The 22185-nt window shown below is 42.8% G+C and overlaps 1 protein-coding gene across 3 annotated transcripts in view; it reads left to right on the forward strand.

The window, feature by feature from the left end:
- APBA1 (amyloid beta precursor protein binding family A member 1) overlaps positions 1 to 22185 on the forward strand; it is a 180111-nt gene that overhangs the window by 144071 nt on the left and 13855 nt on the right. For all 3 annotated transcript variants that reach the window (XR_005776237.1, XR_005776236.1, XM_040417091.1), the window contains 6 exons: positions 2379 to 2465; positions 5913 to 6098; positions 10768 to 10947; positions 13495 to 13707; positions 13851 to 13970; positions 21706 to 21846. Coding sequence is in view for 1 of the 3 variants with exons in the window: in XM_040417091.1 (XP_040273025.1) it covers positions 2379 to 2465; positions 5913 to 6098; positions 10768 to 10947; positions 13495 to 13707; positions 13851 to 13970; positions 21706 to 21846 (927 nt within the window). In the remaining 2 variants the exon portion in view is untranslated. The remainder of the gene's footprint in view (positions 1 to 2378; positions 2466 to 5912; positions 6099 to 10767; positions 10948 to 13494; positions 13708 to 13850; positions 13971 to 21705; positions 21847 to 22185) is intronic.

A 22185-nucleotide genomic window follows, 5' to 3' on the forward strand; every position in this document is an offset into this window, starting at 1 on the left:
GTATTTTTGATTATTATTTTTTTTTTTATTGGCATAGTTTTAGTTGCTTTTATAATGTGGTGAACGAGCACTTTATGTTATCTGTTTGTACTGGCTACTAGTGTTCTGATGCAGATTAGGTATCTCCTAATATACAATGTTTTTTACGTTCCAGACAGCTGAGGTGGTTAGAGAGCCAGCTTGTTGTTAGCGTTGACTGTTTGGTTTCTTGTGGGTCGAGGATCCCACCGCAGCCGCCTCAGTATTAGGGATCATGCACACAAATGTATTTTTTTTCTGCTTTTGTTCCATTTTTTTTTTTTTTTTACAGGTCAGTATGCGGACCCATTCACTTCAATGGGACTTGAAAAAAAACGGAAATGACTCCATGTGCATTCCGTGTCCGTATGCTTTTTTTTTTTTTGCGGATCCGTGTTTTGCGGACCTCAAAATAAATACGGTCATGTGCATGAGCCCTTATGTGGTGAGATGCCCATAATAGAGTTTACAAAAACTCCAGGACGATTTTTTTTATTTTCCATGTTAGTGATGATTTACACATTGCATACAGTGCACTGGACCTGACTGTTGCACCCTCCATGCGCTAGTAAACCAGTTACCAGAACAGTGGCACAGTGTGACATGATATACAATTGCAATGTGAAAAAACATTAGATTTTCTTGCTTGCTGCTGGTAACCATAGCCTAACAAGCTAATGAGATGCTAGTGTATTACATATATAGAAAATACAGGCTGCTTAAAGAGGTTGTTTCATGATTAACAGATCAGATCCCTCAAACATAAGTTTATTAAAAAAATTCTCCTGTTGTCTAGATATGGCGCCCTATGCTGTCTTTTATAATCCCTCTCTGGTCGTCCATCTAATGGGGCTCATTTACCTATACCCGGTTCAGGTCACTGTTTATTTTTCCGTTCTTCTGATCCGTCAGAAGGACAAAAAAATAAAGAAAAATCAGATCCTGTATTTTAAGCTTCCGTTATGCTTAGTTATGCACATTTGGTGTCTGTTTTAGCTATTTCCATCTGAAATCCATTATTTTAGACCGAAAAAAGTCCTGCATGCATAAAATAAAGGATCTCAGACAGAAATGGCTAAAATGGATGCTAAGTGTGCATAGATAACGGATGCTTAACATACATGATACGTTTTTTTTCTTTATTTTTCTGTTCTTCAGAAAAACTGAAAAATAAACGGTGACCTTAACCCAGCATTAACGTGTTTAAAAGTAGACAGTCTAAAGATGGACTACATTTATCACATGCATTTGAGGTGCAGTAAGGATCCATTCACACGTCCGTTGTGTGTTGCGGACCCGCAAATTGCGGATCCGTAACACACCCGGCCGGCACCCCCTCTAGAAATGCCTATTCTTGTCTGTGGACAAGAATAGGACATGTTCTATCTTTTGCGGAGCTGCTGACCGGAAGTTCGGGGCCGAAACCCGGAAGTTCGGGGCCACGCTTCGCAAATGCAGAAGCGGAGAGCATATAGTGTGCTCTCTGCTTCACGTCCGGGCCTATAGAGAATGAACGGGTGCGGACCCTTTTGCGGACGTGTGAATGGGGCCTTAGACTTTTGTCTGACTTGTTTGTTGGCTTCCTATGCTCCAAAATGTGCACAAAAACTTTTTTGCAAATTGATGCTCTTTATGCCACATTCTTTTGGACTGAACCACACCTCCTGTCAAAATCGGTGCAGTGGATTTTTCTTTAAGTTGCATTTGATTCATAAATAGGTCTAAAATTACAGGTGCCAATAATGCTCTAAATTGCACCACATTTTGGCGCGTTTTAAAGCAATGCTTAGTAAATGTGGGCTCGTGTTCAGTGCTGGTTAGAAGAAACCGCTTCTAATGTCGTGATTCCTATTGCCTGGCCTGTACAGTACCAAAAAATGACTATCCTACCTGTGTATAGGATCCTGGTGGTCAGACTGGGGGACAGACTAAGCTACTGGACCTGTATGACCACCAGCTCTGACACACAAGGTGGACATTTTGAGAGAAAATTAATCAAGTATCTAACAAAAGTATCTAAAAAAATTCCAGTTAGAAAATGTTAACATTTTGCCAGAACTAAGAGAATAAATGTATATTTACTTGTGGGAGAACCCCTTTAATGGAGATGCAGCCCCTTCTTGAAGGAGAAGCGCTGCAGTCCTAACCAGCACAAGCCCATATGTATAATTGGAGGTTGGCATCATGTGGGTTCTCTATTAAATGCCCAATTCCAGACCATGACAGCTTGTGAAAGTAATGGACATTTTGATTTTTTATACCTTCTTTTTGGAGTCTGCGGTTCAGTCTTGTCTGCTCTGTATAACATCTCAGCGTTGGTGTGTGATTTGTCTTCACTTTTTGACTGGCTGTTTTTGTAGGCCGCAGAAGGAGAAGCTCAGCCCATGACTGAGGTGGACTTGTTTATCTCGACTCAAAGAATAAAAGTTCTGAATGCGGATACACAGGTAAGGAAGCTGCCAACAGTGGAGAAGTGCCAGGAAAGGAAAAAGCCATGAGAGAGCTTTCTTATAGTATCGTTCATGTATTTGATGCAGTAAAAGAAGGTACTGATGTGTTACTCTACCTCAGACTCATTTCATGGCCATGAATGTATACCCAAAGACTGGATTCATACATGCAGTTTTTTGTGGCTAGAAGTGCATCCAGTCAGTCGCAAAAACTAGAAAAGAAGGTTCTACTTCCGCTTGGCTTGAAACTGCAATGAAAACTGCATCAAAAACTGTATGTGTGAATCCAGCCACAAACATGTTCACCTTAAAGGTAAGTCAGTTAATATGCCAGTATGGCCTTAGTCTTTGAGAAGTAACCAGTTTGAAATGTCTCTGTCACATCTACCATACTGGAGTGTTTGAGTGCGGCATATGATATTTATATTGTTTTATATAAATTGATGCATTCGTTTTGCTGCTTTCCACATGAATTGATGAATAGCTGTCATTCTGTAGACACTCAGAGAAAGCTGTCTATTAAGTTGTAGGGTGGGGAGCAGGAGTTACAGACTCGTTTCTTTAATCTGGGCAAAATTTTACATGGTACCTAACAAGCCCCTTTCAGCTAATCTGTGGAGAGAAGACTCTTTTACTATTCAGTTGTTCCAACATTTCCGCAATTTACGGCTGGGATCACAGAACTGCCTGGCTGGCTGCGGGCTCTTCCTCTGATGTCACAACCAGCCATGCTCCTGTTTCTTCCTTTTTCGTTCAGTAGCATAATGTAGATGTAGCTGAATGGGAAGAAAGAGGAGCACATCCAGTCGCAACCTCAGGGGAAGAGCCTGCAGCCCAGTCGGGCGGTCACTTTATCCCATGCAGTATCAAGACATCGGCAGAGCAAAAATACAACTCAAATGGGGTCATTTATCAAACTGGTGTAAAGTAGAACTGGCTTAGTTGTCCATAGCAACCAATCAGATTCCACTTTTCATTTTTCACAGCTCCTTTGGAAAATGAAAGGTGTAATCTGATTGGTTGCTATGGGCAACTAAGCCAGTTCTACTTTACACCAGTTTGATAAATGACCCCAAAGGTGTCTTCTCTTCACAGGTAGGCTTTTTAGGTTCCAGCCTGGAGAACACCTCTTGGTCTCTAGAACATGGAATTGGGCAGGTATCGGGAATTCATATTTCTCCAGCCTATCTCTGTCAGCATGTCTTCATGTCAGCAGACACAGCAAAAAATGTAAATGCTTTGAATTGACTTCCGCCCGTACATATAGTTACATTGTGTTAAAGATTTCAAGACGCATCTCGCAAAAAATACAAAATTTTTCCATAGCAATAAATATCTCTGTATTGCCTAAAGTTGGGCAGACATATGCAATAACCCATGGCTGAACGCTCGTTCTTCCAGCCGATATTACTTCCGAGCACGCATTTTTATTTTAATATGGGGGAAAGGAGAATAAGCTGCTGCCACAGCGCTACCATCTATTCAAATTTAAAGTGGTTGAGCCAAGTTTAAAAGTTATCCCCTATCCAGAGACCCGCCCTTGGCTATCTCCAGTAGTCTCATAGAGCATGAATGGAGCTGCAGCACACATGTTCAGCCAACTGAGTTGGGGGAACAGACCCCCCTGTTCTCACGATAGGTGGGAGTCCGAGTTGTCAAACCACAATAGATCAGATAGCTATCCTTTATCCCTCCACAACCCCTTTAACTTCTATAGGAAAAAAGGATCAGGCATGTTCAAACAACATGCCAATTCCTCATTCTGCTGACATGTGCCAGCGGAAGAGTCAGAAGGTTAAAGCGTTGGCTGCTCATGCTGATGGTCTGCTGTACTTTTATTTTATGTGTATGGCCAGCTTAAATGTGAAATTCTGAACTATTCTTAAAGCAACCTTGTCACCCGTTAGATTTTTAGTATTAAAACCCTGTACTGACACATAGGGGGAGATTTATTACGACTAGTGCAAAAAAAAAACAACTGATTACTTGACCTTAGCAACCAATTAGATTCCACCTTTCAGGGCTCGTTTGTAAAATGAAAGGATCAATCTGATTTGTTGCAATGAGCAGCTAAGCCACTTTCCCACTGCACCAGATTATGTGGGCAGCAGTTAGAGATATGGCTTACAGGAGACACAATGGGCCTAGACACAATAGACTGGGAGGGACCTCATTGAGACAGATTTTCTAATCTTTTTGACTGCATAAGCTTAGACAGGGTGTCTAGACCTGTAACAGAGTTATCACAAATGCCCCACGCTGGAGGATAAATTTGGTGAACGACTAGATACCCTGTCTAAATTTACACCATCTATAGGATTAGTAAGTCTACCCCCGTTGGCTTCTATTGGACAGTGTTCTAGATGTGCCTTGTGGACCTGTGCAGAGATCATTGTGCAGGGAGGGGGAGTATATAGGCTGTAATCATCACATACGGTGAATGGTGGATCCTGTGTCATCTACAGAGAGGAATTGCCTTTTATTGTAATCCTGCAATGCTATTGAGATAACTGCTGACTGATGAGCTCTAAAAAACAGGAAGTGTCAGCATATTATCAGGCCTAGTGGTCAGTGTGAAAACTGCAAGATTTTATCCATATAGATGTAGATAGTGACATGAAAATTTAAAAAACACCAATAGTTCATGATTTTAACAATAAGTAATTTTCTGATGACACATAAACAGTAAGAACTATAAACAGGAACATGTTTAAAGGGGTTTTCTGAGATTTTCTTTTTATTGATGACCTATACTCTGGATAGGTCATCAGTATCTGATTGGTGGGGGTCTGACATCCAGGACCACCGGTGATCAGCTGTTTGAGCTCTGCAAGCTTCTCTCTTCTTTTCCTCGGCCGAGTGACGACACTCGGAGCAGCTCAGCCCCGTTCAAGCGAATGGGGCTGAGCGCGATAGCAAGTACAGCCGCTATACAATGTACGGCGCCCTGCTTGATAAGCTGCGAGAGGGCAGCGGTGCTCACAGGAGCACCGGTACATACTCAAACGGCCCCCCACCGATCCGATCCTGGTGACCCATCTAGAGGATAGGTCATAAGTAAATAAAATCTTAGAAAACCCTTTTAAGCTAGTTTGTTTCATAGGTGCGGTGATTATTATATTTGAATCCCTCCACATCATTGGAGCAGCAGCAGAGTTATCAGTATGTCTATCTTCTCTTTCATTTGCCGAATGTTAGGAAACGGCCTCCCTGGTTATTTGACACTTGCCGTTAGTGATCCTGGAGGAGAAGCTTGGTTTTCTGGTCTGTTTGCTATTCAGAGAAGTATTAGGGGATGCCTGGTGGCTGACTATAAGTGATTGTCATCTTTGACATTGAGACCAATAATGAAAACGGTTCTAGTCTGTGTATCAGTAGTCTCAGAAGGCAGAGTCTATGTCTTGCCAAGACTCATTTTAAGTCTCTCCTGTTTACACCCTGCAGGAGACAATGATGGATCACCCTTTGAGAACCATTTCATACATTGCTGATATTGGAAATATTGTGGTACTGATGGCCCGCAGGCGAATGCCACGCAGCAATTCTCAGGATAATGTGGAGGCATCTCATCCGTCCCAAGATGGAAAAAGACAGTACAAGATGATCTGCCACGTCTTTGAGTCTGAGGACGTAAGTGTCATGTGAACACATTAAGCAGCTAATGTTAACCATTTCTTAAGAACTGAATTATACACGGTCAGCATGGCATGCAGTGTATATTACTAACATATACTAATGTGCATTACAATACTGATATACAGTACAAACCACCTGTTTTATTTATTGGTATGTATAGTTGATAAAAACACATTAGGGGCAACATTAAAAATTATGTTGACACTGACCCTTGATAATACTTGATGAACAATCTTAACATCACGGATGGTGCAGTAAAGCTGGTTTGCAGTGAAATACAAAAAAAGAACAAAATTGCAAAAAAACATTACCCCTTGCTGTCAGTGAATGGAAACACTCATGGTTTATATTCAGATGCTGAAACTCCATTTTTTACACTGAATCATTGTAGGTAAAGTAGTCAAAGTCTAGGCAAGAGGAGACATTTATGCTGCTGTGCTATGTCAAATCGCATTGCGTATCAGGATTGAGTAGACTGATACTGGAGCAATGTCTGAGCAGAACTAGATCAGGAGGGGCTGCTGGTTTCCATTTACTAACTGCAGTTTCCAATGAAAATCGTGAGCAGTTCATACACCAGTATTAGGGTACTTTCACACTAGCGTTTTTCTTTTCCGACATAGAGTTCCGTCCTAGGGGCTCAATACCGCAAAAGAACTGATCAGTTTTATCCTAATGCATTCTGAATGGAGAGCAATCTGTTCAGGATGCATTAGGAGGTCTTCAGCTCAGTCGTTTTGACTGTTCAGGACGGAGATAATAACGCAGCATGCTACAGTTTTATCTCCGGCCAAAAATCTGGAACATGCGCAGACCGAAAAAAAGGTGAAAAAAATTAATGCCGGATCCGTTTTTCCGGATGACACCGGAAAGACTGATCCGGCATTTCAATGCATTTTTCTGACTGATCAGGCATTTTTAAGACTGATCAGGATCCTGATCAGTCTTAAAAAGGCCTGATCAGTCAGAAAAATGCAATCAGTTGGCATACGTTTTGGCGACAGAACTGCTTACTGGATCACTCTGCCGCAAGTGTGAAAGTAGCCTAAGAGGGTTAATTCTGGTGACAAAAACCCTTTAAGAGTCCTTTAAACATTTTCCCCACAACAGAAGTTAAGCTTACTAGTCTAACTTACTATAATTATTTGGGGAAGACCTAGATCCCTGTTTGAAGTATTTTCATATTATTTTCTAAATTAGTTGGCTCAGTCTATAATATGTACCACGAAAACAAATCTGCTAATTCTTCTGATCATAGCGATGCCAATTATATGTACATTGTCTAAAATACAATATGATGCCAGCATAGCACTACAAGAAGACTGCCTCCATTTTGGTTTCTTATGGTTGCTCCCTCCAGGAGATACACATTCAATTGTTGTCATACAAGGTTTATCTGTTCATGCGCCAGAAAAGCACATCTACAACTGCTACGAGCAGGCATAGATTTGTGCCATAATTAACTCAAATTGGCATAAGTGCAGTAAACCTGCCCACCTACGGGAGGTCAGACTGTGAAACTGTTCTACTCAGTAAAAGATGATTGTGATGTCCCATGACCTAGGAAGAGTCGCAGCCTCTTCAAACAGCTGATTGGCAGGGGTGCCGGGAGTCAGACCTCCACTGATCAGATATTTTGACCTATCCATCAATCTTAAAATCCTATAGGTTTTTCTAAAATGCTATTCCAGCCAAAAAGCATGGATCACTTATCCACTGGTAGGCTGCTTGGCTAAACGGAGCAGCATGTCATACACTCGATAGCCATTACATTCAAACTCCTGCTAGCTGCTGTTGTGCCGCTGGGGGAAAAGGGTGACTGGGGATAGATAAGTGTTTTTGGGTGGAATACTTTTTTAATATTTAGTCCTAAATCAGGGACTGCATCAGCAGAGGTGGAACTATTTATTTACTCACTTACTATGTGTGAGACATACATATTGTATGTCGAAAAGGTTCATAGATAATGTCCATTTAGTCGACTGATATTTGTTGGGAATTGATCCCATTCTTGACAGTAAATATGGCTCCCATCTGATGGTGGCCTTAAAGGGGTATTCCCATCACAGGGAATGGGGGCATATCGCTAGGATATGCCATAATTGTCTGATAGGTGTGGGTTCCACCTCTGGGACCTGCACCTACACCGAGAATGGAGCGGGGAAAGGTAGTGGAGGGCGAATGCGCAGCTGCCCTCCATTCATTTCCATGGGGCTCGGCTATTTCCGTCGGCCCCATAGAAATGAATGGGAGCGGTGGCCGCGCAAATGCGGTGTGCTCCCATTTACTACTATGGGGAGAGCTCTTGGTGGTGGCCAGATCCCGGGAAAACCGGGGTCCTCCGGCCACCACCTTACCCGCTCCGTTCTTGCCGTAGGTGCGAGTCCCAGAGGTGGGACCCCCACCTATCAGACAATGGGGGCATATCCTAGCGATATGCCCCCATTGTCTGTGATGAGAATACCCCTTTAAGGCTGCTTTACACAGGCCAATTATCGTGAACAAATGTTTGTATGAACACTGATTCCCAATAATTGCCCTCTGTAAAGATGTAACCTTGATGCGACAAAATCATTGTGTCTAAGCAGCAGATAGTCCCGTGTGAACTGTGATCTGCTGCCCAGAAACACTCAATCTGTATTAGGACGAAAGATTGCGGCAGTGATCACACATCCCAATACATCCGTAAATACAGATTTAGGGATTTCACCTGCAACAACACAGATTTATTAACTGAAGCCCCTCTAGTCAAGTAAGTAATGGCTGTGTCTACAGAGCCCACAGTATGGCATATGCTTTACCACTATAGGACAGGACACGCTCGGTTATGAAGACGACCCCCTTTCAGCAGAGTCATATGTATTTATCGTATACCCGTATACTTTACAAAATACAGTAATTATAGATTGCAGCAAACCTAATTAACATGAAATAACAAGCCCTGAGAAGCACATAGAACGGAGACCTAGTTTTTAGTCGTCTAAACTCTGCGACTGTGATATAGCTATTATAATATCTATAAGGCGTACATCTATAAATATTCCTTATTTTCATTTATTGCTAGGCTCGGTATAATTAGCGCTCATTTTTCACACTTGTGTGGGTTTAATTTCGTCCTCGATCACTGCGGTATATCCGGCCATGAACATTTCCATTCCCATGTTTCATCTTTTTCCCTTGGAAGGGCTGTGGAAATTAATGACATGAATGTCAGCCTCTATTAGCTCAGTTACTCAAAGTATTATGTTGCTATGTAAATGGATTGCAATTTTATTATGTTTCGCATGCCACCACTTGGGAATGTCGTAGCACAATTTCTTTTAGCTTTTTTGGATGCTGTTATTTTCTGAGCTGATGCTTTTTCGCCTGTGTTCAGCCAACGTGACACCCCAGCAGGAGCGCCGAGCAGTGACACGGCTGTAATTAGAACAGGGTATGGACGGCCCAAATAGATGCTGGATGACCTTGCCAGCAGGTCATACTTGGTCACTGATTGTTCCCTTGTCTGCAGACTGTTTGCAGGCACTTCCTAAAGATGGATGCTAATTAGGCACACAAGGGAATTGTGCCCATCCTATATACATAAGTGTGTGCTATTACTTACTTTGCAGTTATATTAGGTGTCTGGTTTGGTTTGATATAGTCCTCCTTTATGGTCTCTTTAGAACCTATTGACATGAGTGACAGAAGCCATGAGTTATATATAATATGATGGAAAGCTTGACTACTATTTTTTTTCCGCCTGGGAGAGTAGAAAATGTCCATATTCATATTGGTGAAAATGTATAAATTCTAGCACATATGTAACGGTTTTGGTTTGCAGTACCGTGCACTGCCAAACTAATATCGCTGCACCACTACCACTTCATTCTGCTCATCCGTTCATAAATTGATGTTCTATCCCAGGGATGGGCAAACTGCGGCTCTCCAGCTGTTGTAAAACTACAAATCCCATCATGCCCTGCTGTAGGCAGACTGGGCATACTGGGAGTTGTAGTTTTACAACAGCTGGAGAGCCGCAGTTTGCCCATCCCTGTCCTATCCTAAGGTCAGTCATACTAATTAGATAGTTGTCCACCACAAACTCGTTCACGTTTGCTGTTCCTCATGATTCCCCATACACATGCATGCTTGGCTTGGCTGAGAGTGCATGTATACCCAATAAGGAGAGGGAATAAACTGCTGCTAGACACCTGTGGTGGCAATTTATCTCCCTTGAGAACAAAAATGTTGGGCATTTTGAAATCCAACTTCCCTAATCATTTTCTCATGTAACATTTGCCATCAGGGGAGATTCAGGAGGCACCTGAACACATTAGATGGTCGGACAGTCCAGCCAAAATTGCCAGGTCATCCAACAGGTGGGCGGGGAGAGCCGTGAGCTTATGAATATGAGGACTCATTGGCATGCGCTGGAGATGTTTAGCACACGATTTTAGAAAAATGGCTGGGTCAATTAAAGAAAGTGACCCAGCATTTTGCTAAGAGCATCTGTCACTAGTTTATGTTGTCCTTAGTTAGGACACCATAAACCTGGTAACAGATTCCCTATAAATGTACCTCAACTGATTTCAGGTTGAAAATTATAACTTTAAATAATATATATATTAGGATATTTATGATTCTGTGTTTTATTTTCTATCCATGTTCTCTCTATGTGCAGGCCCAGCTTATCGCTCAGTCTATAGGTCAGGCATTCAGTGTTGCTTACCAGGAATTCCTGCGAGCTAATGGCATTAACCCAGAAGATCTGAGCCAGAAGGAATACAGTGATTTACTCAATACCCAGGACATGTACAATGATGACCTCATCCACTTCTCCAAGTCAGAGAACTGCAAAGATGTAAGTATTGTGATCTATTGTGTGCCCTGCTTACCTCTTGTAAACCTGAAAATAAGTCAGGCTTTCTGCAAATCTATCTATCTATCTATCTTATTCTATCCAACTATTACCTCCATCGGTAGAAGTTTCTTGCTCAAGTATATGATTGGATGTTCCTCCCCTTCCATATTTACCTACCTAAGCTATAGGCACCACAAATTAGCAGGTAAAATCCATACTTTGCAAGACTGGAGAGCTGGCAGAGGCAGACTTCAGAGCTGACAGAAAACACTCACAGTGTGCAGTCTAATTGACTATTTGAGGCAGTTTCTTCTGGTGAGGTCAGTTAAAGCTTTAGCAAGGGTGCTATAGTTAGGAATGAACTTCCTATAGTACCCCACAGTCCCTAGAAAGGATATAACATGCTTTTTTGTTTTGTCATGACTGTGTGACACTTGCCAGGCTTAATTGTCTGACCAGAGGTTTGGATTCAACTGAGCACTATTTGACCTCTACAATCTGGCTTTCGACCCCACCACTCTACTGAAACTGCCCTTACCAAAGTCACCAACGACTTGCTAATGGCCAAAGCCAAACACCATTACTCTGTCCTCCTTCTTCTTAACCTGTCCTCTGCCTTTGACACAGTTGACCACTCTCTTCTGCTACAAACTCTCTCATCTCTTGGCGTCACGGGCTTGTCCCTCTCTTGGATCACATCATACCTTACAGACCAGACATTTAGTGTCTTACACTAAACGCAACACCTCCTCGCCTTGTTCCCTCTCTGTCTATGTCCCTCAAAGCTCTGTCCTACGATCCCTGCTCTTCTCAAACTACACCTTCGGCCTTGGACAGCTTATAGAGTCTCATGGCTTTCAGTATCACTTCTGTGCTGATGACCAGCAAATTTACCTCTCTGCTCCAGATATCACCATCCTACTATCTAGAATCCCACAATGCCTATCCTCTATAGCCTCCTTCTTCTTCTCTCGCTTTCTGAAACTTAACATGGCTAAAACAGAATTTATCATTTTTCCCCCATCAGCCTCAGTCGACCTTTCTATCACAGTCAATGGCTGCACATTCTCCCTGGTCAACCAAGTCCGCTATCTTGGGGTGACCTTCGCTTCTGCTCTGTCCTTCAAACCGCACATCCAAGCCCGTTCCACCTTATGCTGCCTCCAACACAAAAATATAATTCTGGTCCGCACATTCCTCAACCAGGAGTCTGCAAAAATGTTTCCACATGCCCTCATCCTCCTCTGTGGCCTCCCATCTAACACTTCCTCCAATCTATCCTCAACTCTGCTGCTCGACTAATCCACCTCTAGCCCCATTAGTCTCCTGTCTCTTCCCTCTGCTAATCCCTTCACTAGCTCCCCGTTGCCCAGAGAATCCAGTACAAAACACTATAACATACAAAGCCGTCCACAACCTATCCCGACCATACATCTGTGACCTGATCTCCCAATAACTTCCTACACGCAATCTCCAATCCTCACAAGACCTCCTTCTCTACTCTCCTCCTATCTCCTCTTGCCACAATCGCCTCTAAGATTTCTCTGGTGCAGCCTTCGTACTCTGAAACTCTCTACCCCAACATATCAGACGTTCACCTACCGTGGAAACCTTCAAAAACTGAAAACCCACCTCTTCAGACAAGCCTACAACCTACAGTAACCCTGCTGCCAATATAACACTGTACAACCAGCTTTACCCTAACCTACTGTATCCTTCTCCCATCCCTTGTAGATTGTAAGCCCTCACAGGCAGGGTCCTCTCTCCGTCTGTACCAGTTTGTAACTTGTCTTAATCATGCTTATTGTATTAGTTTTTTTTTATCATGTATGTACACCCTTATCATATGGAGAGCACCATCGAATGAATGGCGCTATAATAGTAAATAATAATGATTATAATCTATCTATCTACCTAGTATCTAATATCTATCTATATCCTGGTCTGTATAAATGAATAGTAATGGGTGATACATTTGTAAAAATGACAGTAATTGCACATTTTCATCTCTGGATAGCGCCCTAGGGTATTCTTTCTTTTTACCATATGTCTTCTTCTTCTTTACATTGATGCTATATACTTCATATATCAGTCTTTATAAGTGCTTGGATCATATCCGCAGTACATTGTAATTTAGGGTACTTTCACACTTGCGGCAGAGTGATCCGGCAAGCAGTTCCGTCACCGTCACCGTATGCCAACTTATGGCATTAGTAAGACTGATCAGGATCCTGATCAGTCTTAAAAATGCCTGATCAGTCAAAAAAATGCATTGAAATGCTGGATCCGTCTTTTCGGTGTCATCCGGCATTTTTTTTTTCACCTTTTTTTTTCGGAAGGACGGATCCGGCATTCCGCTATTTTGAATGCCGGATCTGGCACTAATACATTCCTGTGGAAAAAAATGCTGGCATTCAGGCAAGTCTTAAGTTTTTTTCGCCGGAGATAAAACTGTAGCATGCTACGGTTTTCTCTTTTGCCTACATATTAGATACATTAGTATAATACTGATATTCTAAAACCTTGTTGTTTCACTTTGTCTTCCAGGTTTTTATAGAAAAACAGAAGGGTGAAATCCTTGGTGTAGTGATTGTAGAATCTGGTTGGGGCTCCATTCTGCCTACAGTTATTATTGCTAATATGATGCACGGAGGGCCTGCTGAGAAGTCAGGGAAATTGAATATTGGGGATCAAATAATGTCTATCAATGGCACCAGTTTGGTTGGTTTACCACTGTCCACTTGTCAGAGCATAATAAAGGTAAAATAAAGGGGATTCTTCATTCTGGGCATTTATTGGATGGCCATAGAATATGCCATAAATGGCTCTCTAGCCATATGCTACACTAAGCCATTGTCTGTTTAGCTGTGTATGTACATACTTACTTATTGCATTCATTTTAGGGCTTGAAGAACCAGGCTAGAGTGAAGCTGAATATTGTGAGATGTCCTCCAGTTACAACTGTCTTAATACGAAGACCTGACCTCAGATACCAGCTGGGCTTCAGTGTACAGAATGGGATTGTGAGTGTTGTACACGTACATTGTCTCTAGTCATTAAACATTTCCTAGAACTGGAGGATGAATGACCCTCCAGCACATGGCTTTATGATGATTTTATGTTGTACAGATTTGTAGCATGGCGCCCATAGACTACTGTGGGGCCATAGTGTACATCTGTGTTCTTCTGATTTCATACGGAGATATATAGAGGCTATTTATCACAAAATGATATGAGAAAAAAACTGTAGCGTGCTCCAATGCATGTCATATTATAGATACGTGTATATTCTCCCCTGAAAGGTTCTGGGGGAGAGTATGGTACAGATTAGTAAAGACCCATTGGGACTCTAACATGCAGCCAAACTGTGTATGAATCCAAGAAGAAGCATAAAGCTTTCCTATCTATTTTTTGGCTGAAATAATACATAAACTTATTCTAAACCTAAAAGTAAATTAAAACTACAATATTCTTGAAGGACATATTTTACCCAGGTAACCGCTGTTCCATCCATACATAGTTCTCTTATTTAGAACCTGCAAGTTCTGACTTGAAATGAGCACTGAGCGCTCAAGGCTTCATAGCACCACTGCTTTCCCTTGAGATTATTTTTACGAAGATGCTCATGGAGATCTGAATAATTAGCTTGGTTTATTATTAGCTTTTGTTCACAAGCCTCTAGCGCTGTCTATTATGCTGCAGCTCTGGTGAGAAATAGCTATGGCTGAAATAGAAGTGTAGACCTGTCGGTTACGCATGCAGGACAGACCGTAGTCTAATTTTACCACTTGCCTTGTTTCTGCGATTGATGTTCTCCGCAACCACCATGATGAATTAAAGTACCTGAAGAATAAATATAAAAAATGTGAAACTGGGAAACACGTTCTAATTTAAAAGCAGTCATTTCAAATATTATAGGGTGCTATATTGTAGCTAAAACTAGACTGATGGTTTAATATCACAGTCTGTTGTCTGAAAACTACTGCATACGCAGTGCCCAAAAATGACAGAAATGAAATCTAGAAGATAATTTACAGATTAAATATCCAGTTGTCATCTGGGTTTATTGACTGCAGTGATGGAAAAAGAATCCAGCATCTCATCCAGTCGAGCTGAAAGAGTGCATAAGACTAAGGCTGGGTTCACACCTGAGCGTATTCGATAAGCGCTGTTTACAGGCGTTTTTATCGGGCGTTTTTGAGGCGTATTTTGGGGCTTTTTTTATTTTGGAAACGCGCGTCCTACGCGTGTTCTTGCTATTGACCACAGAGGCGTACAATGAAAAACAGAGGTGTTATGAGCGACAATACGCCCCAGAGAAGCTCCTGTACTTCTTGGGGCGTAGGGCGTTTTACAGCGCGTTCGTACGTGCTGTAAAACGCTCAGGTGAGAACCATGCCCATAGGGAAACATTGGTTTTTGCCTGTTGAGCGTTTTACAGCGCGTAGGAACGCGCTGTAAAACGCTCAGGTGTGAACCTAGCCTTAGTCTAACCAGACCTTCCACAAACTTGTTCCCAATAGATAACACCTCTACTTGTTGAGGTCACATTAGCCTCTGAGGTAGAACAAAATGATTTATAGTCACCAATAGATTTCAAGATTTTGGGGGATTTTTAAGCCCCACCCTTCCGATCCCTTTATGTCTGCTCCTGCCCCCTTCCTACACATTTCTCGGGACTGCTGCCAATTATAATGCAAGCAGATTGACCACGGTTATGAATGTATAATCAGTGCCACCAGGTGACATATCAATAAAAGTCTCTTCTATCATTGTTGACATTATTACCTGATAATGTCACTAATTCACACATATCTGCATTGGGGAACCATGCTTTAAATTGTAATTTGGGTGTGGCCTTCCCTGGCATGGCATATGTTCTCATCTAATGGTCATACAGATTCTGCATTGAGTTACAGTACATTGGAGTTTATGTTGGAATAATTTTATTGGTGACCCCTAGGTGCACATATGATACAGAGACTGTCATCTAAGTATATGCTTATTACCTTCGTATCCTCCAGTTACTCTGGTGTGCCTCACCACTGAGACCCTTTCGATTACTAGTACAGCCATGTGTCACTAGGTTGCTCTTCACCAACATAACCATGATGGGGAAATGTATGGAAAGGTGGTTGCGAACATGTGCCATTCAACTCTTTGGAAGTTACAGAAACATCTGCGTATTCTCACTCAGGTCTTCCCATAAACATTGATCACCTACCCACAAGATAGGTGATAAATTATGATTACTGGTGGTACGACCATGGGGAGCCCTGCTCATCACAAGAACAGGGACCCCTGAGTCCCCTGTGTGTATTGACTTATTTGTGAGTACCATGTACGGTGCTTGGCTATCTCCCTCAGTCCCGTAGAAGTGAATGGAGCAGTGGTCACCCATCCTCACTCACGACTGTATTGAGGAAGAACAGGGGATTCCGGACCACTTTACTAGTAATGTTGGGGGTCTTGGTCCACTTCTACCTAAAAACCTAAAAATAAATGCTAAGCTCAATATAATTCTGCTCTAATTTTGGTCAGTGATTTCCTTCAGTGATTTTAAGCCAACACCAGGTGCGGCTCTAAACACAGAACAGGTGCAGATCTTTACCTTATACCTTATCTCTGTGGAGGCTCCAATCCTGGTTTTGGCTCACAATCACTGATCGGAAATCACTTACCAATCACTGATGTGTGAATGAGGCATTAGGATTCATTCAGACTGCCCAGTTGCATGCGGTTTATTAAACACCAGAAACGGGAAATGTATCCTGACAGAGGAATACAAGGAAACCTTTCCCAAAGCTTTTTTGGCATGTTTCCCTCCTTTCTTCTGATAGGATCCTATTGTTATCCTGTCTATGGCACAAAGTATATTTCACTGACACAAGGCTGCAATTCAGCCTTGTGACTAAAGCCTACCGGAGTAATGACTCCACAGGACTGATGAGTTGAGAATTGATTTTTGATCCTTCAGAGCTTCGTTGTCAGCATGGTCAGCCAGGAGAATAAATGCACCGGTGACTCTGTTCATAACAGTTCTGAAGGAAAATGGACGACTTTCCACTGTGAGGACCCTGAACACAGCAGTCCACATGTCTGGAAGCTTTGATGTGGAACTACTGTAACCACTGCATAAATGAGCCTGTAGATGTCTCTATAGGGGAAAAAAAGGCTGAAAAATACAGAAGTAAAATGTGTGTGACAAAAACCACCTCCCCTGGATAATGCTTAGAAAAGCACTCACATTACATGGCATTTTTTACAAGACAAAAAAGCCCCCCCAAAGAAAATTAGGTATGTTAGATATATTCACACACAATTTTCCCACTCATCTGACTAAATCTTGAAGAAATATAAACACATGCTGCAAAAAAAACCCATGTATGGAATTAATTTAATTAATCAACATATTCTTAGAATCACATTCATAATGAAAATCCTTTAGGTCTTAGAGCTTTATGCTATATTTTTAACTTTTTTACATCTTTAAGGCCTCCTGCACATGACCGTATTTTTTTTTTCCTTCTCCGTGCCGTTTTTTTGCGGTCCGTATGTGGAACCATTTACTTCTATGGGTCCGCAAAAACAACGGAAGGTACTCCGCAAATCGCGTTCCGTGGCTCTATTCAAGTCAATGGTTTTGTAAAAAAAAAAACAGAATGCATCCGTATGTCTTCTGTATCTGTTCCGTTTTTGCGGAACCATCTATTGAAAATTTTATGCCTAGCCCAATTTTTTTATGTACTTACTGTTGAAACAATTGTATGCTTCCATTACAGTTTGCGATCCGCAAAAAATGGATCACAAAACGGAAACCAAATGGAAAAACGGAACGGCGGAACGGAAACACTACTGAAACAAAAAAAAAACTGAAAAACAGATCTATTTAAAACGGACTGCAAAACCATACGGTCGTGTGCAGGAGGCCTAATTCATCTGAAGTGTGTCAAGAAGGGATAAAAATAGAGGACGTTTTTTTAAATTTGTGAACAAGTTTTAAACACTTGATGAAGGGTTCACATCATGGTTTTTGCCATCTGTTTAACGTATGCGTTGGGGAAAAAAGGATACAAAAGAGTAGCATACCACGCTTTTATACCCTGCAGAGTCCTGTTAAAATGGATGCTACTGTATGGGATCCGTCTAAGGGATCCTTTAACTTATTAGTTTTTTGTATACGTTAAATGGATGGCAAAATTGTAATGTGAAACCAGCCTTAAAGAGAATCTGTCATCACAAAATGTAGTGCAGTTTTCCCATAACACCATGTATCAGTCTGATCAGCTCCTCCTGCTGTATAACATGGTGCGTGCAAAGATTCCGAAAAATGTGTAATTTATTCATTTGGCCTCTTTCACACTTGCGTTGTCCGCATCCGGCGTGTACTCCACTTGCCGGAATTACACGTCGGATCCGGAAAAACGCAAGTGAACTGAAAGCATTTGAAGACGCATCCGTCTTCAAAATGCGTTCAGTGTTACTATGGCACCCGGAACGCTATTAAAGTCCTGGTTGCCATAGTAGGAGCGGGGGAGCAGTATACTTACCGTCTGTGCGGCTCCCGGGGCGCTCCAGAATGACGTCAGAGCGCCCCATGCGCATGGATGACATGATCCATGCCAGGGCTCCAGATGGCGACCAAAACGGTCGCCAATGCGCCTTAAAATTTGCAGATGGCGACAAGACTTTTTAGTCTTGTCGCCATTTGCGACTGTACCGCCGCGATCCTGCGCAGCCTAAGTTCAGTAGCACACTGCACAGTGGAGAAGGAAGGAGTCCCTCCCTCTCCACTGTGACGCGGCCGCCACTACCACCAATGGGGATATAGCAGGGAGGAGGAGGGGAGGAGCTGTCGCCACTGCGCCACCAATGAATGTAAAACATGAGTGTCTGCAGCGGTATCACAGACCCGGCACCCGGCCTCAATAACAGGGCATGCGATCCGCGGCCATTAACCCCTCAGGTGCCACAGATCGCATGCCCTGTTATTGAGGCCGGGTGACGGGTCTGTTATACCGCTGCAGACAATTGTATGAAAGAGGACCTTTCGTGAGTCTAAAGAATATGAACTTAATAGCAGGCTGCATAGAGCGGCGCCCAGGGATCTAAGTGCACTTACTATTATTCCTGGGCGCCGCTCTGTTCGTCCTCTGTGGCCCCCGATATTTTCAGCATTCAGAGGAAGGAGGAGGAGACGCCAGTGTCTCTCCTTCTCCCTGACAGCAGCGCTGTCCAATCACAGCGCAGAGCTCCGAGCCAGGGAGAAAAAAACCTCCCTGGCTCTGAGCTCTGCGCTGTGATTGGACAGCGCTACTGTCAGGGAGAAGGAGAGACACTGGCGTCTCCTCCTCCTTCCTCTTAATGCTGAAAATACCGGGGGCCACAGAGGACGAACGGAGCGGCGCCCAGGAATAATAGTAAGTGCACTTAGATCCCTGGGCGCCGCTCTATGCAGCCTGCTGATAAGTTCTTATTCTTTGGACCCACGAAAGGTCCTCTTTTTAATTACATTCATTGGTGGCGCAGTGCTCCCCCCCCATTATCACTGGCCACAAGTCGTCGCCCCCATCCCCCCTTCATTGTTATATGGTGGCCACAGGGTCCCATCCCCTTCATTGGTGGCAGTGGCAGATTACACTGCTGGGGCTCCGATTGTTACCATGGCAGCCAGGACGCTACTGAAGCCCTGGCTGCCATGTTCAGCTCCCTGCTGCTGTGTGCACAGGGCACAGGGCAGCAGGGAGATGTGAGCTCCTATTTACCCTGATAGATCTCTATCAGGGTGAATAGGACAAGGGATGACACGATCCAGGTTCTAGTCCCTAAGGGAAGAAATGGTTATTAAATAAAAAGTAAAAAAACCACCAAAATACTAAAAGTTTAAATGGCCCCCTTCCCAGTTTTACATATAAAATTTACAAACCATAAAGAATAAACATATTACATATCGCCACGTCCCAAAAAATGTGAGCTATTAAAATATTAAAAAATATTCCCGCTCGGTGAAGGCCGTAACAGAAAAAAAAAAACTCTAAACCACGCAATTCGCCATTTTTAGTCACCTTGTCCCCCAGAAGATGTCCCTGGATGTGAAAGGTATGTGGTGCTGTTTTTTCCTATATGTAGTGCTGGCTCACTACTGTCACCTGCGTCTCATCTTCTCAAAGTCCTTTTTTTTAAATTATATGCATTTTAAATTTGGCGACTAAAAAATGTAATTTGGCTCCTAAATTTTTTAGTTTAGGAGCCAATGGCTCCTGGTAAATTTTTTTTGTCTGGAGCACTGCATGCGATCACGTCATCCATGCGCCTGGGGCGCCCTGACGTCACTCTGAAGCGCCCCGCGGAGCCGCACGGACGGTAAGTATACTGCTCCCCCGCTCCCCACTACACTTTACCATGGCAAACAGGACTTTAGCGTCTTGGCAGCCATGGTAACCATTCAGAAAAAGCTAAACGTCGGATCCGGTAATGCGCCGAAACGACGTTTAGCTTAAGGCCGGATCCGGATCAATGCCTTTCAATGGGCATTCATTCCGGATCCGGCCTTGCGGCAAGTGTTCCGGATTTTTGGTCGGAGCAAAAAGCTCAGCATGCTGCGGTATTTTCTCCGGCCAAAAAACTTTCCGGTCCGGAACTGAAGACATCCTGATGCATCCTGAACGGATTTCTCTCCATTCAGAATGCATTAGGATAAAACTGATCAGGATTCTTCCGGCATAGAGCCCCGACGACGGAACTCTATGCCGGAAGAAAAGAACGCAAGTGTGAAAGAGCCCTAAATCTCGCCTCTTTCTGACTTCAGTTGTACACAGGGGAGGTGTCATCAGTAATTGATAGCATTCTCTGTGTAAGTGTGTATACATAGATAGCTGTCAGTCACTATTAGTTGTACATGGGTGAGGTGTTATCAGTGATTGATAGCATTCTCTGTGTAAGTGTATATACATAGATAGCTGTCAGTCATTTATAGTTGTACATGAGGGAGGTGTTATCAGTGATTGATAGCATTCTCTGTGTAAGTATGTATACATAGATAGCTGTCAGTCACTGATAGCTGTACACAGGGGAGGTGTTATTAGTGATAGCCATATCTGTATACACATTTACACAGCGAATGCTATCAGTCACTGACAGCTGTACACAGTGGCGGTCTTATGTTCAGAAAACGCTGGGATATAAATGTATAAATTGCAAGTTCTCCTGAATCTTTTCCCATAAAACTATATACCAGTCTGCTCAGTTCCTCCTCCTGCTCTGTAACACACTGCCTGCAGATTGTACTGTATTTCCTGGTGACAGGTTGTGGTATTCCATGATTTTAATATTGAAGGCCTATTCTCAGGTTAGGATATCAATATCTCCTCTGTGGAAGTGAGTGGTGTTGAACTCCCACTGTTGAGATATTGATGGCCTATCTTGACTATAGGCCATCAATATTAAAATCCTAAAATGCCCCATTTTAAAATCCTTGTTTTAAGGGGTTGAATCCATAGGATAGAGGATAACTGTCTGATCGATGGGGGCTACACTTGGCTATCTCTTGCAGCCCCATAGGGCTCAATGGAGCAGCAGCACTCATGCGTGTCCGCTACTCCATTCATACAAGGGAGCTATGGATTTGTAGGATTCTAATGCTGATGTAATGCTAGTTTTCTAACAGAAACTAATTTCCTGGAAAGGCAAAACAACTTTGATAATTGCCATGTTGCTTATAATTTCCATGTTGCTTATTTATGGATCTCTTATACTCAGATTTGCAGCCTGATGCGAGGGGGTATTGCAGAACGAGGTGGTGTAAGAGTGGGTCATCGCATCATAGAAATCAATGGACAGAGTGTTGTAGCAACTCCTCATGAGAAGATAGTTCATATTCTGTCCAATGCAGTTGGTGAGGTAAGGAATGAACTGCCCTCATTACTGTCTACTTTGGATGAGATAGGAAATGCATGCACTACATAACTAAATGTATATAGACATTAATTAGTAGATTAGCCTTTTCAGCCACACCAATCATTCTGTATATCACTTAGAAAGAATGGGCTGTAATGAAGGGCATATTGGCTTTTGACAGATTCCCTTTAAAGAGGTTATCCGAAGTCTAAAAGATTTCCCCCCCACCCCCAATGCCCGGCCTCTCGTATTCATTATACTTACCTGTTCCCCAGCACCCGTGTCGCTCCGGATCCCTACATGGCCGTCGCCGCTGCATCTCCTTGTCACGTGGATCAAAAT

The sequence above is a fragment of the Bufo bufo genome, chromosome 2 (assembly GCF_905171765.1).
Source record: "Bufo bufo chromosome 2, aBufBuf1.1, whole genome shotgun sequence".
Taxonomy (NCBI): Eukaryota; Metazoa; Chordata; class Amphibia; order Anura; family Bufonidae; genus Bufo; species Bufo bufo.